The following is a 17,004-nucleotide window of genomic DNA, read 5'->3' on the forward strand; positions in this document are numbered from 1 at the left end:
AAATGAATAAATAAATAGTAGCAATACTGTCAAAGTATCAGTCGTCACATTTTAAGTATCGTTTGTAAACGTTTAGTGAAATTTTTCTTTTTCCACCGGTGTGTCAAGTAAAAAGAAAATACAGTGAAAGATCAATTGAAAGGGTAACATCCCATGCAGCAATTTGCAACATCCATTTCATTGCCTTTTGCAAGGTAAGGTCAAAAGCAGCACACATTAAAATGAATGTTGTGAATTTGAGCCAGTAGAGGTCAGTGCAGGCTCACCAACAGATTAGCAGTGCTTCTCTGCGGACCCCAGCAGATGGAGCATCTGCATTATATCCAACCTTTATTTATTTATTTATTTATTTATTTTAGATATTTTATTCTCAGCAGTCCATTATGTTGAAATTTTTTTTTTGATGTATGATTTGGTACATAGCATGAAAGAATGTCTTAATTCCTACTAGTACAAAGGGTTAGTTCCTGTGATTGTTTTAGGAGACAATACCTGAAACCCACCAGTAAGAACAGTAATAATAGCATTTGCCTACACTCTTAAATTTAACCCAAAGTCTACTGAAAATCTCAGCTGACTTTAAATAAAACATTTGCTCTGTGCATACTAATGTGAGAAGAAAACCCACCGTGTCCTATCAAAAAGTCATGTCCTCCTCTGAACTTCAGAGCTCTGTAGAGTTTTCTGGTATGAGTCTGGACGAGGGTTAAGCATAGTGATCTGATCTTGGGGTTAATACTTTGACATCTGAGAAAATCTAAAGGAGTGTGCGCAGCCATGTTAACTGACTGAGTCTTCAAAGACTATTATCGAACATAAAGGATTATGCAATTGTCGCTGGCCCCCACCTCCCTATTTCGTCATTAGAGTCCCTCATTAAAGATGCAGGGCCAACCTGTGGACTTCCAGTTTTACTAGAAAACAATAAGTTTTGATATCTCCAGTCAGACATAGGCAAATTTAAATCTCTGAATTTTAATTGTATTTTTCAAATCACTGCGCTACGTCTATTCTCCCAGAGTGCGTCAGAGGTGACCCGACTGCTGGCACTCAACCAAACCTGTCATATGACTGCTCCGCTCACTTCACAGTCACTCTCCCATTATGGCAAGCTTCCCCTGCTAAAATTAGAGGGCCCTCTGCTGATACTTTTTGGAATGTGACTTTCCGGCTTGAATTCTACTGACGATTTATAATCAAGATACATTTCACGGTGTTCCTGACTTAATTTCTATTTATTTAACAAACAGTTTGCTAAAAAAAAAGACAGAGAAATAAACTGAAAAAGGGTTATGGACTAAACAGTTATAGTGTTCATAAAAAGATTTTTATAAGTCTGAGAGGTCAAGACTGTGGAAGAAAGCAAACTGACTGACAGACACTATAATAAAAATGAGTGCAGCAAGACAGAGAAATGTACACAATAAAGACAAAAATTCGCGACTGAGAGGACTAGGAAGATATAGGCTGCGTTGCAGCTTTGTCTAGAGTGTGTTTTTTATACAATGCGATGTATTAGAAACTTAGGCAGAAGATCAACACAAAGTAGTGCACAAAGTTAAACAAAAATAATACATGATTTTCTGGGAGTGGAGAGGATCATAAACAAATATCTGAAGACAGGCAACATGCGTTTGTATTCCCCCTTCTAAGTCAATCATTTGTAGAAACAACTGCTGCAAATCATTTGCTTCTACCATCAAAAGAGGGAGATTTTTGTCCATTTCTCTTTGCAACCTCAGTCTTGGTCAGACTGGATGAAAAGTACCTGCTAAATTTATATTGCCAGGTGAAGGATGTGAAGAAGTGGAAAGTAACTACTGTAACTACAGCTTCTCACTGCGACAGAGAGAAAGACTTCTGGGAGTAGTTGAACTATGGAACATTTTTTGCTTTTATTTGAGTTGTATTATAACTTAGTCACGCTACTCTTACTTGAGTAAAATTTCTGGCTACTCTACCTATCAAAAGTAACCTCCCTGAATGAAGAACAATGTTTTAAATAAAAATGCACTAGTCATAGACAGTTCATGTCAAAGTCAGTATTCTCATTTATACCACATGGTTTAATAGAAGTGTTAATCTGCTAAATCTGCTTTGACATTAGGAGGATAAGTGATAATACAGTAAACTGTAGATATTGTCACCGAAAGTACCTTTATTCTAATATACACAGAGTACCTACAGTTAATATTGGGTTCAAAAAATCGTTTGGAAAAGTATTTTTTCTGTTATAATTAATATTTCATTTCATTTGTGTTATTTTTTATTTGTATACTTTAAATTAGCAAATTTGGCACATATCCTTATTTTATTTTATTTAAACTATCAAATCAGATGTTAGTTTCAATACTTTATAGCAGTCTTCTTTAAATTTTTTATTCTTTTTGAGGACTACTTTCTACTTTTTTCTTGAGTTAAAATATGTTGAAGTACAATTTTTTATTTACTCTACCAACCTCTCCAGATTTGTTCAAAGTGAGGTATTAACACGAATGAGAACATTTTTATGTCCTGGTGAATGTCTGCGGCTGTGACTGTCTCTGACGTAGCGTTTAGCGTGTTCCACCGGGGAGGGCCAGAAGGGCGGTGCTGCTGACTCCAACTATATTGGAGCGATCATCGGAGCACATCGCCCCCTCTTCCCTTTGAGTTTCGTAGACTGTTGACCGCAGAAGTGTTTTGGGCCCGGGAAAGAAAGACATGGCTGGATATTTGAAAGTTCTCAGCTCCCTTTCGAGGTCGACCGGTGCGGCTCTCTCCAGAAATCCCGCAGTGCTTGCGCCGGCTGCAAATTGCCAGACTTTGCAACAAAGAAACTGTGAGTTGATGGAGATAACGGCGGGGGCGGACGTACTCAGCATCAAATTTTGTTGTTGAATAAAATGGAGGTTTATAAAGCGCTGCGTTTTTGATGTAATTAATATGAAATATGGATAGAGAAAGCAATGTCAGGAAGGACTGAGGGCGTCATGAGACAGCCGTTTGAAGCTACCGGCGCCGCGCTAACTGCAACCATGCTAGCTTAACGTGTGTGCTGCTACTGTTAGCCAACTGGGATGCTGTAAATAGCTTTAATGGCGTTCTTAGGTTAAGGCCAACGATGCTCCACAGGCCTGTTTAAATCTCTGAAACAGCTTGCAGGCTGCGGATTGTTGTGATAATGACGAGGCGGATGTAAAAGTCGAGAAAGGTGAAGGGAAGGGCAGCAAACCGAAAGCCGTCTTTGTATTTCTCTTTCAAAGTTTGAGAAGCAACTGATGGATCGCGTAAAGATTACGCGCTAACCTTGATGAATGACACGCGAACTACTTACTATCCGTCAACAAATCCTGCTGGTATCCTACGCAGCTCATAATCAAAACATTTTAGGTTACTTGCGGGGAAATTTTGCGGACAGTGTAAAAAAAAAAACGACTACAGATGACTCATAAGGATGTTCCGTTTTTAGCTGTGTGTGCGGTTATTCTTTTTATCGCATTCCTATAGGGGGTTAACTGAGGGAAAGGGCTTCAAAACCAATTAAAGAAGCTGCTCAAGCACAAATTGCTGAATTTGTATTCGGAGGTTTTGTCAATAGTTTAACTTGTAGAAAAGTTTCCTCAAGGTCAACCGATGCATACGAGAGTCTGTTACAGGGAGCAATGGCTGCCGCTGCTTCAGCTCCGGGTGTCCTACATGGTGCCTTCTTCTGGGTCACATCCAGGCTGCAGCACAATATCCTCACTGCAACATTTAATACATTAAATTAGATCTTCACTATAAGTATTAAAGTGTGACATGTTTAGGGCCACTGATAGCAAAGAGGCCTACAACAGGGATCCAGATTTATTTATATAGTAATTTCTGCATGCAGTCATTCTGACTTTCATAGCTACACAAGAGATTAATATTTAAAGAGACCTTTGGCATTAAATTTCTTCTGCTGGACACTACCGTTTGAAAAAAAATAAAATTGAAAAACAGATATGTTTTTCAAATCAAGGTGATTTGAAAAACATATCTGTTCTTCTTTAAAGATTTTATCATCTGATAGCATGATACTATCTTTAAAGTATGGTATTTTTATTCAAGCTCTAACTTTGCAAGTTCCAACTTGTACAGGTAGACTTGCTGAACTTTAAGACATAACTCAGTCCTGATATTTAGAACTTAGTCCTGACATTTAAATAGTTTATTTAAAACTATTTAGCAGTTTTAAATAAGGCTCCTGAAAGAACTAGATGTGCTGTTCTTCTGCAGAATGTCATTTAAGTTCTTTAAGACTTGAAAGGGCAACTATATCCAGTTTTTGTATGCCTTGGGTTGTAGACTGTTGAAGTAATATTAAAGATATGGTAACAGGAATGATTTATTTACAAAACCTTCTACACATAAGAGCTCAACTAGGCAACAGAATGGGAGATGTCATCAGCTTTTCATAGAAACAAGTATTTTTATTTTAAATCTCAAAACTTAAACTGGGACTTTTGATGCAACATAAATCTACTAAGAAGCTGAACCAACTGGCAATAATCCAGTGTTATCAGTGATCCGTTTAATAAATTGTTATAAAAGCACCAAATATGTTGGAGGTGTAGTATGGAAAATACGTTCAAAATGATACCAAGATCACGTGTCCAAGTAAAAAGGTCAGGTCTCTAAGCAATATACAATTAAAATTTCTAGGATAGTACCATCAACAAAATGATGGTACTATCATCTTGATAGATCGGGTAGATCCTCTGTAAACATTCAGTCAAAAGTGTTTCATATGTTGAAAATGTATGTATTTGTACATTTGAAAAGAATACTGTTATCCTACGCAATATAAAATTTCATGCTTTAAATTTAGAATGGAATCTAAATTTCATGTCATGGACAGCCTTTTTGTCACTTTTTCTATTAGAGAAGTATGTGCACCACATTAAAATAATTTAAATTAGTTGATTTTTGCTGTACTTGAAAACTTTAACAGACTATATGTTTTATGTAGCTACATAAAACAACTGCTCTCCTACAGATGAATAAAACCTGGCTTTGTCAGACCATAAATCAGCTGGTGGAAGACATCCTTTCAACAACTGAATTTTTTTTTTTTTTTTTAAGAATTCCTATTTCCCACTTTTTACATTTTCTGAAACCAATATTCACCTGAAAAGTTAAATACAGTGTTTTTACTGGTGTACTTTTAATAACAGGTTTGTTCTCACTGTGTAACTTTATGTGAACATGAACAAAATGTATATCCCTGCTGTGGTGTTTACTCAGTCATACATAGCTGGACACCCTGGCGCTCCCACCAACCTTTTATTAGAATGACTTTCAATTGGCATAGAAATTTTTCAGATTTTGAAACTGCAACTTTTTAAGATTTCACTGTTACTGATACCAGTAGTCATTCCATTTCTAGTCACAACACACAGTGGCAGATAGCTGAAAGTAGCAGAAACTTTTTCTGTTGGTTTTGCTGGAATGCAAAGATAAGACCCGATGTTCTGTTCAGTTGAAATTAAGAGTTCTCACACTTTGGAGTTGCAGTTCTTAAACAAATCTTGGTTTCACCTTAGTGCTGCACCATTCCCTGCATCTAACCTGTCGGCTGTAAGATGGCTCTCCCCACTACAGGGATTATAACTAAAGGGGTTTAAAGCTCAGTCTTATCTGTGTTGAAAGTTAACCAGAAAGGACAGATGGACAGTCGTGCATGTTTGAGCTCATCTTTAAATGCCTGTCCTTAAAGTGTGTAATACAACTTGAACTTAAGACGCAGCTTTAAAGACTTCAGTTTTAAAATTAGTGATAAGTTTCTTGTGCCTCAGGCTAAGTCTGCTTAATACTTAAACCTGGTACTGTAACCTTGGACAGGTTATTGGTCTTGCTAACATACTTGTGTTGAAGTTCTGTCGTATGCAACATTATTTTAAAAAAATTACTTTGAGTGCGAGCCCTCATAAAACCAATTGAATTACTGAAATATTTAAGGATGTTTAAGATTCAAAGTTTTTATATATTTCTATATTAAAAATGAATGAGGCCATCAATAATAGATTTTTTTAAAATATACATATTACTTTATTAAACATACTAAAATGCAAGATCTCCCACTTTGTACATTGGTATAATAAAAAATCAATTATCACTATATATGGATACTTTTTAATTTATCTGATTTTGTTTTGTGTGTGTTTGTGTTTTTTTTTTTGTTTGCTGCACACAAGCTCGTAGCTGCAAAGCTGCTTGTACAGATGATGTTGCAGGTGGGCTCACGTGATTTTGGTTCAGCATGTCCTTCAGAGTCAGTAGTTGCATAACCGGCTCAGTTCATTGGTTCCCTCCCTCCGCTCTGCAGGCCAACAGCCTTCTGCTTTTGCAGATTTAGGTTCGACTGCTTAGAAACTATTCTAGACAGCAAGTTGTGCAGACTTCCCCACAATGCACTGGGGCAGCAGGTCTACTGTTCTTTTGAGTAGCTAAAAAGAAAAGGACGTGTGATGCATATTAAAAAGCATCATACTATGTCGCTAGTAAGGGTTTTAATTCTGCAAACATTTTTATCATGAGCTGTATTCTCAATATGGCTAAGTGCAGTTTTAGAGTGGCACTTTAAATGCACTTTCAGATTCAGAAGCAATAAAAATCAAAGTAAGGGATGTTTCTGCCTAGTGAAGATACTTTGGTTTTATTCTAGCTAATTAAATTCAAGCTTGGGGGAGAAAATAAGATCCATCTCAAAGTGCCAACAGTGAAGCTTCAAAGGTCTTCTATCCTTGTCTAATGCGTAATGCACTCAAAGTCAGTCCCAGTGCCAGAGGGTGGGCCGGGCCCACCTATTCAGGTATCCGGCCCCCCAGGACTGACTGCAACAGGTACCTGTCCTCCTGTATTTGTCCCATATCTATCCTCTGTACTTCTTAAAAGCAGTGTGTAATCCATTGTTGGCATGCCTTAATGTGTTTTTCCTAGCTGATTTTTGAACACAGTACAAGTGTACACATGATGTCAGTTTTACACCTATGTGGGTTAGCAATGGGACACCTGTGTGTACTAGAAACATGGCAACTAACTAGCCAGAGTCTGCAAAAAAACCCAAAAAAACATTTGCACTTTTTTTTTTTTTTTCCCCTAACAGACCAACTTTTACTTGAGTAAAAGCATTGAAGTGCTGTTACTTTTACCTGAGTGAAAATTTTGGCTAATCCCACCTCTACCTATGTACCATCTCTTTCCTGTTATATAATCCTAGGAATAAACTAAATCCTCTTTAATTTCTGTGCTCACTATTGCTTTGTTAAAAGAAATCTTCATTGTCACAATAGAGTAAAGTCAGGGAGGAGACATTAGACCAGAGGCCAGCAGCAGGGACGATGATGCAGGGTCTTCTCAGGTAAGGAGGGATTACAAATTGCTGAGAAAAAGATATCTGTTGCAGGGAGAAACCACACGGGTATCAGCAAAGGTTTTTTACAGATATTTCAGAATTATTCTCATGTTCACACTCAAAAATAGTTTTTGTCTGCATAGCTAGCATAGACAGCATACTGTTTCTCTTAGAGACTGTCAATTTTCTCACACATCACTGTCTGATTTAAAGAAATGGACTTCAATAGATTTCTGCAAAGTATATGCAGAAACTACATTGCCCATACTTTGCAGTAATGATGCTAATCTGAGCATCATTACTCAGAATTTTCTAATGACTCACACTGATTATTCATGTCACTGTTTATGTCAGTATTCTTTATTTTGTATTAAACATATCTGTTTAAAGGTTACCTGAATAAAAAGCCTGTTTACTGACCCACAAACACCCTGAAAATAAAGTCAGGAAAAGCAGCACAAAACACTAACTATATGTTGAGTTTATGCTGCAGTTATGGTTTTCTCCTTTTTCTTGTCTGCATTAGTCTTTTGTGTAACTCTGTGGTCGCAGCTGTTTATCCTATGAGGATATTTTCAGTGCACAGTCACCAAGCAGCAGGAGTCGGGTCATGTTTTAAGTCTGGGCCAAAGCCGAATTGGAACAATGTTTCTCTGACTTGTAATACTTGGTTGGTTTAAAGTTTTACCAAACTCACATTTATCACATGTATTTTGTTTTATTTTTTTAAACATTTTTATTGATTTTGGTGTTTGACCCAAAGAAACTGCTGTTTCTTTAAGGGTTCCACGGGACACCTTAATGTTTATTTTGCAGTAAACTGTGAGGGCTTTAAAGGCGGTGGGGGAGCATTAACTCAGCTGGGAAATCTGAGAGTCACTTGATCCTTTGCACCTCCCCCTGTACTTTAGATTCACTGAAATTGTCCTGCTGGCAGGACTCTCACACACTGAGCTGACGGAGAACAGATATGATTAGAGATATTCTGTCATGCTGGTCCAGGAGGAATGTGAACAAGTAAATAAAATGGCACAATGTCCTAAAAATGTATTTCTGACTTCTGGTTTTTTAATTCCCAAGATCCTGGGAAAATCCTTAAATAAATATGAAGATTTTATTTGTTGGTTCATAATATCATTCTCATTTGGTCCATTGATTAGTATGTTCATTTGATTTGGGCACAGAACTAAAACGCCCATTCTCCCGTGATCAACAGATGCCGACAAACGCATCAAAGTGGCCAACCCGGTGGTTGAGATGGACGGAGATGAGATGACCAGGATCATCTGGGAGTTCATCAAAGAGAAGGTGATGAATTGGCATCCAGCTCTGAAGGAGTAAACACACAAATGAGGAGGCGGGATAGTCTAGGCTATGATTGACTGATTGGGGAATAGTTCTTTGGTGGATTATTTAAGCATGATGTTGGGGAGGAGGAGAGAACAGATGGCTGTTGGCTCAGGAGTCGAATGTGAGAGAATTGGCTGGCTTGTCATGTTCACCGTACCAGTTAAGGTTGTTTTACTTAGGAAAAAATGCAAATAGTCTCTAATACCTTTATACAGTCGGAAGTTTCCAGATGTTCTTTGTGTTAATTGTTTTTATTTTTCCTGTTCTGTAGCTCATCCTCACAAATGTTGACGTAGACTTGAAGTATTATGATCTGGGTCTTCCATACCGCGACCAGACTGATGACCAGGTCACCATCGACTCCGCCCTTGCTACCAAGAAGTACAACGTTGCGGTTAAATGTGCCACCATCACACCTGACGAAGCCAGAGTGGAAGGTGTTTCACAAATCTTTGACTCCCAATCTTCCATGTTTATTTTTTATTTTTATAACCTTTCACATTACGTTTTCAGTTGTTGGTGATAGATATTGGAACATTCTCGCCACAATTTGAAAGGAATGAATTCTGTTTAGTTGATTTACTGTACAATACCATCTACTTGAAATGTTTTTCTTACCCATGTTATTTTTTTATGTGCAGAGTTTAGCCTGAAGAAGATGTGGAAAAGTCCCAATGGAACCATCAGGAACATCTTGGGGGGCACCGTGTTCCGTGAGCCAATCATCTGCCAGAACATTCCCAGGCTGGTTCCGGGTTGGACACAGCCCATCACTATTGGCAGACATGCCTTTGGTGATCAGGTAAGCCTCACTTCTGCTTGGCAGCTTTGCACATTTTCAGGGTTTTTGACGTGAAAGGTTATGGAAAAGTATGAGATTCTTTATTTAAGATGTAAAAGTCAGGATATGTAATTTGGAAGGAAAAGAAGTTAGTTTTAAGGCTTTGTTCCTTATCTAAAATATTAAGTAGTATATATCTGCAAGATAAACCAATAATCAGTGCTGATGTAAGGTGCAATTGGTCAATTCCCATCTCTGTAGTTTTACTTTGTTTGGAATCTAAAGATGCACCAATGAGGCAGTTTTTTTTTTTTTTTTTTTTTTTTTTACAAATAAAATAAACAGTTAACAGACAACAAAGTCAGCTTTTAATCTGCATTTAGTATGGATAATGTAGTCCAGATTGGACTAATCTCCTTGTGAAACATTTTAAAGCAAAACTGATTTACTTTAGTGTATATATACAAAAGAAACTGCTGAATTTGAATCATCATGGATTTATAGACATAACAGAAAAAATCTAGAAATCTTAAAATTGTCAAGCATATGACGTTTGGAAATGAAAAATGTATGTGAACACTAATATTTACTACATACAAACTCAGGGTTGTATTGTAATGTTCTGTCTTCTTCCACAGTACAGAGCAACAGACTTTGTTGTGAACCAGCCTGGCAAATTTAAGATGATCTTCTCACCTTCTGATGGAAGTGCAAACAAGGAATGGGAGGTCTATGACTTTCCAGCTGGCGGCTGTGGAATGGGCATGTACAACACAGACGAGGTGAGCATAACTAATCATTCATGATTCTTTGTATTTTTACAGTGCAGTTTTTTGAGTGATCACTGGTGTTTTAAAAAGTAACCCTGGCAATACAGATTTTTGTTTTATAACTGACACTATCAGGTGCTTACGGTCACAATACACCATCAATGTTCTAATCTTATTTTATTGACGAACATTGAGGAATACCCATGAAACAATACAAACTTGTTTCAACTGGACATGAGGTAATACTCTGATATAAATGAAATGTTAAGAGCATTGCTGTATTTTAGTTTTAAATTAACTAAAGTAAAAAAAAAAATCTGTTTCTTTAGTGTTTTAGTTTTCACAATCAAATCAAAAGAAAACTTTTAAAGCAGGTCAGTCTGCAGACAAGCTTTCAGCCTCTTATCATAGATAAACTGTGAAGCAGTATTTTGCTTGTACAAAATCACAAGGCTTGAGGTCAAACTAACAAAACAACTCAAACCACTGATAAAGTGTCCTGAATTTTAGGTTGCCTTGTGAGAAAAGGGAACTTAAATGCAGCAGCTTTTGCCTGTCAAAATTATGAAAACAATGAAAACAGGCAGATTCACATGCCTGAGCTCAAACAATCTGGTCTTGAACTTAGTTTCTTATCCTGAAGACCTGTTGTATATCTTTTACTGTTTATTGTACAACGTGTAGCTATTTTTTTATTTCACTTTAAAACAACTAGATCTTTGTTCTTCATTAATACAAACGGATAAATCTTGAATAAAAAAAATAAAGGGTTCTGCATGAATATACTGAAATTCAGTTAATATCCTTTTAATGGATATGCAGACTTGTGTACGCATCGTCTGAAGTACACAATTACCAGCATGTGATAATCGTGTTTTTCTCCCAGGGTTTGCACCATTTGAATTAGGTTTGTGTAGTTCAGAACGACCGCAAATAAACTTAAAGAAACAGTACGTGGTGATTTGTAAAATTTTCTGGACAGCCTTGGCAGTCGGCCAGCTACCTTTCAGCCCACTTTGCTACTGGTTTGTTTGCCTTCATCAGCTCGGCCTGTTTGATTTAACAACATAAGAGGTCATTGCACATGACTTTCATCTCAACAAGGGGAAGGTCGTAAACCTTTTACAGCTGATAAAGACCTTCAGCAGGCATGAATTGTTTATTTTTCTCTCTTCACCAGTCTATCACCGGGTTTGCACACAGCTGTTTCCAGTATGCCATTGGCAAGAAGTGGCCACTCTACATGAGCACAAAGAACACCATTCTGAAAGCTTACGACGGCAGGTTCAAAGATATTTTTCAGGATATCTTTGAGAAGTGAGTGTCTAAGACTTATTTTTAAAGCACTTTTGAAGTCATTGGATGGAAAACAAATATTTCTTTTTATGTCACACAGACATTACAAACCAGAGTTTGATAAGTTGAAGATCTGGTATGAGCACAGGCTTATTGATGACATGGTTGCCCAAGTGCTCAAGTCTTCTGGAGCTTTTGTTTGGGCTTGCAAGAACTATGATGGAGATGTTCAGTCTGATATTCTTGCACAGGGTGAGCAATTTGAAAAGAAAACTTGCTTATTTTTTGAAAATGCTTCCCCAGTGTGAGAGCTGCTCTAAAAACAGGTCTCCCTTTGTCTTTCAGGCTTTGGCTCACTGGGACTAATGACATCAGTCCTTGTCTGCCCTGATGGAAAGACCATTGAAGCCGAAGCAGCTCACGGCACGGTGACCAGACACTATCGTGAGCACCAGAAGGTTTGCAGCCATCAGTCTTTGTCAATCAGCCGCTCTGTATTGGAAAAACATTTCCACTGAGATGTGTGGGGAATGGAGCAGCAGAACTGCATTATCTGCTTTTACACTGTGACTCTATACTGCCATCATGTGGTAAAAATAAAACGCAACATGTTTTCCCTCCTAAATAAATGAGGGCATCTCATTAATTGGAAAATTATCACAAAAAAGTATTAATTCAAAAAGAGAAACTTTGACAGATAGAGACTGATATATTTCAAGCATTTATTTCAGTTTATCTCGATAAATATGGCTTATAGGTGCTAAAAACCCTGAATTCAGTTTCACAGAAAATTATATTACACACAACCACAAAACATTTTAATACAGAAATATCAGGCTACAGCAAAATATGTCAATATATTATACACATTCCGTTCTTGCTCAGGCCTCGTTTTGTATGAAGTACTACATCAACCTGTCAAGGCTGTAGATAACACTCTTGGTTCTGCACATATTTGTTGCTACACCATTTCCTTTGACTCAGTTCTCCATGAATAGGGTTATACAGCAATCTAATGTTCAGCAGTGACCTCCTGTAGCATATCCTCCTCTTGAAGGGGGTTCATGACTGTCAAGTCGACTTTTTTTCCGATGGTCATTTAAGCTGTAACTTAGCTGCTTTTTTTTATTGGTCTTATTTTATGTTCTACTTCTCAGAGAAACTTAATTTTGAGTGATAACCTTTAAAAATGGAAAAATATTCAATTGTATTTCTCTGTGCGTAATGTATTTATATAGAATGAGTTTTTGATTTGAATAATTATGGAGTTAAATTTTGATCTTTTGAGATGTGAAGTAGCTGATTTCCATGTGATTATTTTGTTATCAGGGGAGGCCGACCAGCACCAACCCCATCGCCAGCATTTTTGCCTGGACAAGAGGCCTGGAGCATCGAGGAAAACTCGACGGCAACCCTGACCTCATAAAGTAAGAGCTGCAATATGTCTGGAAACTACCTAACCTGAAGGTGAAATTGAGATTTTACAAATGTGTGTGTATTTTTCATATTATTATTATTACTTGTAGGTTTTCTCAGACTCTGGAGAGAGTGTGTGTTGAGACTGTTGAGAGTGGCATCATGACCAAGGACCTCGCAGGCTGCATCCATGGCCTCTCCAAGTAAGTTTAATTAACATTAATATCCAATTTTGCTATGGGGAGAAAACAAGACCAACTGATGTCTCTAAACTTTTAACCTGTACTTTTTTTGGTTTTCTTGTTCTTGCGGCTCATGTAAAAACTATTTTATGAATCTTTTAACTGTCATTGGGTTTGTGCAATTTAGGTATTTATAGAGAAGCTGATGGTATTTTACTCAGGAAACAATCTGCATACTGAGACTGAAACATTTACCGGTAACTTCTCAGAAAAGTAAGGCAACAGAAACCGCATGAACAGCAATTATCTTTTTGAGACTGCAGTTGTTATAAACTCGCCTCTTTCCTGGAGTTATTCAGTCTCAAGGTCCATTTATTGATCGATTCATGTATCAAACACCTGTTGTGAATTTAGTTGTCAAGCTCCTTGTTAGAGAACAGCAAGTTATACAAAAAGTACTGAAACATCAAAGAGTTGGAAAATGTCAATTAAAAAATTTTGAGAAGGTCATATTAAGTCCACCCGTAAACTTCATAAGTTGCAGAGAATTTCAGGTTCATCTTGAAATTTCTCCCAGAAACTGAATATTCTCAACTTTTTGTGATTAGAAATTATTCATGTTTGGAAATCTTACTCCTCAGAAACATTTCCAGAGGTTTCTGAAAATGTGAGGAGAAATGTAATTTTTTGTTTGCAGTTACTATATTCTAGAGTCACTCTGGAGAATTGAAAGGCAATAGTTTAACATTTGTGGGTACAAAATTTCTGTAGCAGGCACAGACTTTTATTTACTGCTAACCAGCTCATTCCTAATCTGTAACTAAACAGAAATCAAAAAATTGAAGATAAAACAATAAGCACAGTTGTATTTTACTTTAAAACAAGGTTACGTAAAGGTCAATTTGTGGCACCAACCACAAATTGATGTGGCATCTTGGTTTCAGTGTATTACTTCATGAGACACTCCCCTACCAGTGGAAAGCCACTGAAAGCTCCATCCACCCAAATCATGATCCTGTTCCCTGCTACGTGGTGGTGTGTTCTTTTCATAAAATTGTAAACCTTTTTTTTTTTCTCTCAAAGCTTTATCACAATGTGGCAGAAATGAGTTAATACAGGACTTGTATGGAAAGTTTTTATGGCAATCTTTAAAAGATTGTTTTTCTATGTATATTGTTTTAAGTGTGAGGCATGAAAGAGCGAATGAAAAGCTGTATAGATGTTTTCTCACTCCCAGGATGGAAGTTTTATTTAAATTGTTTCAGTATGTTGATATCTAATATTTTTACGGCAGTCATTAGAAGATCTTTTTGTGATAAAGTAATCATGTTGGAGAACAAAATGAAAGGGACTCCAGAGTGTTCTGTATATTCTAGAATTAGATGCGCATAAAAAAAAGATTTGCATTGCCATGCTTTATTTCCTATTACATTGTTTTAAAGATCCATCCATCCCCCAGCAATCCATCCATCTATTCTTCAATCCATCTGTTCATCTGCCCATCCAGTCATCCATCCATCTGTTCATTATCTTTCTACCCATCATCCAACTGTCCATCCATCCATTCATGTGTCGACCCATCTGTCTGTCCCTTCTTCCCATCGTTTGGGCTGTGGTTTTTGTGTGTTACATATTTGCAAACTGACTGCTGAACCTCCCATAAAATTGTACTGAACTTCTATATTTATGCTTGAAAACGGGACAGAGATCTCTTAAATTTGAGCTCAGAAAAGAATGGAATGTTCACATGAAAATTGTGTAGGAACTGTGTAGGAGTCTGATATTCAAGACCTCTAGAATGTTTTCTTCATTGGTCTGAATTGATGTGTTTATCTCTATATTCATTGAGCATTGTGTCTTCAACATGTAATTCACCACCAAACATACTGATTTTTATTCCACCACCAGAAACGGTGGTGAAATAAAACATTTGGGGTTCAACAAAATTGGAAAGCTTCTAATAATGAACGTATATGCAGTAAATGTTAATAAATAAATTTAAAAAAAACAAAACAGGTAGGGAATAAAATCCTCATTAATAAACCAAAGAAACCAGATATGGACCAGTCAGAAATATTTGTGGATGATTTCTAATCACCTATTTTGAAGAACTATACACAATAATTATAAACCCTACTTTGAATAATTTAACAGCTGACCTCTTAATACTTTTTTATGGTAAAATAAAATAATGAATCCTTCACAGGAGCCTGTACTTACTGAGCTGTTTTGGTCTGCAGCACTGAATGTTTACAGTAAAATACTCTGAGGTACCAGCAGTTTATTGGACAGGCATATCTTTTGAAATAAAATCCACAAAAACAGAAAAAAATAATAAAATCTCAACATGTTGGCATGCCGTATTTCATATTCCTTTTTTCCTGACAAAATGGTTTCAAGTTTACCCACAGCTGTATCCAACTTATTTTAGATGAAATAAATTTCTATCCTTTTACACTTTCAGTAATATTTAAAAATTCCGGCGAGATGATTATAAACTTAACATTTCAAACTTTCTTTAGCCATTTATATCAGAGGTTTGTGGTTAGCATTACTAAATCAGTCTTTGTTTGTATTCCCTGCAGAAGTAGCAGACCCTTACACTGAACAAGAAATTATCAGAAGGCTAACATTTTCTAATCCAGCCTGTTTTGTTGTAAACCGTTTTAAACTCTCCAAAAAGATAAATGGAGAAAAATTGCATCACTAGCAACATCAACAAAGTGTTTTCACCCAAACCTGGTAGTGCTTTCACAGGCATGTTCACTGATCAGAAATAATATTGGACTTTCACTTTCCAATCTTTACTGATCAACGAACAAATAATTTCTCAGGGTGGTTCTTTCATAAATCTTATCAGTAAAGATCCATAACTGAGATTATATGATATTAGACAACTAATAAGAGCAAAAGTTACACTCAACCTTTCCTTATTTGAAAATTAGTAGGAGTATGTGAATACTTACTCACATACTCAGATAGGCATACTCATTAATACCTATCTGTCTTTAATCAGTCCTATATATATATATATATATATATATATATATATATATATATATATATATATATATATATATATATATGCATTGTAGCTAGTCTACATGCAAGTTTTTCATTTTAATTTATGAAAACATGTATGGGGGAGAGAAACTGCACACTTTTTGTGAAACTATTCATCCATGCACAGGTTTAAGCAGATTTTAATGCGATTTTGTACAATTGATGTAGATATTAATGTTGATTTTTCTTTTTTTTTTTTTTTCCCCTTCCTTTCTTCTTAATTTTCAGTGTGAAGCTGAATGAGCACTATGTGAATACTACAGACTTCCTCGACACCATCAAGAAAAATCTGGATACAGCCCTCGGCAAGTGAAAGACTTGAAACGAGCAATAAGAACCAGGAGGTGGCAATGTCACTCTTATGTTTTTGTACCTCATTTTTAACTTGAAAGGTCAACAAATCCACTTGCGTTTCACCCGAAGGAACATACACTGTAGGATCTACTAGTTATTGTAGGAAATTAAATAACTGAGTCGTCCTTCCATCTGATGGCCCCATAAACACCTGACCCATTACGTGCAAGTTTTATTTTTGTAATGTGTACTGTATTCCGTGCTGTGTTATGCCTTGAGCAAGAAGGAAGACTGACGGACATGCTTGCCAATAAATCTTGTTTGACCGATGATTAGCTTTTTGTGTGGCCGTTATTAATTAAAAACTCAGCAAAAATATGGTAAATAAATTTATTATTTGACAATTCTGCCTGGTACACAACATTGTTCATACAACTCTATTCATATCATCTTCACACTAGAGTTTAATACAGAAAGCCTTTCAGGATGAGC

General features: G+C 36.6%; 1 protein-coding gene across 1 annotated transcript; it reads left to right on the top strand.

Moving 5' to 3' along the window:
- Window positions 1-2,540: 2,540 nt before the first annotated feature.
- idh2 (isocitrate dehydrogenase (NADP(+)) 2) lies at window positions 2,541-16,844 on the top strand. The gene is made up of 11 exons (XM_044125047.1): window positions 2,541-2,821; window positions 8,577-8,668; window positions 8,982-9,147; window positions 9,352-9,512; window positions 10,130-10,273; window positions 11,442-11,578; window positions 11,658-11,809; window positions 11,903-12,015; window positions 12,887-12,984; window positions 13,084-13,176; window positions 16,447-16,844. Exons 1-11 carry the CDS (start codon window positions 2,704-2,706, stop codon window positions 16,529-16,531), a joined length of 1,359 nt encoding a protein of 452 aa, XP_043980982.1. The 5' UTR covers window positions 2,541-2,703; the 3' UTR covers window positions 16,532-16,844.
- The last annotated feature ends 160 nt before the right edge of the window (window positions 16,845-17,004 follow it).

This window comes from Gambusia affinis, linkage group LG08, assembly GCF_019740435.1.
Source record: "Gambusia affinis linkage group LG08, SWU_Gaff_1.0, whole genome shotgun sequence".
In the NCBI taxonomy this organism is placed as follows: Eukaryota; Metazoa; Chordata; class Actinopteri; order Cyprinodontiformes; family Poeciliidae; genus Gambusia; species Gambusia affinis.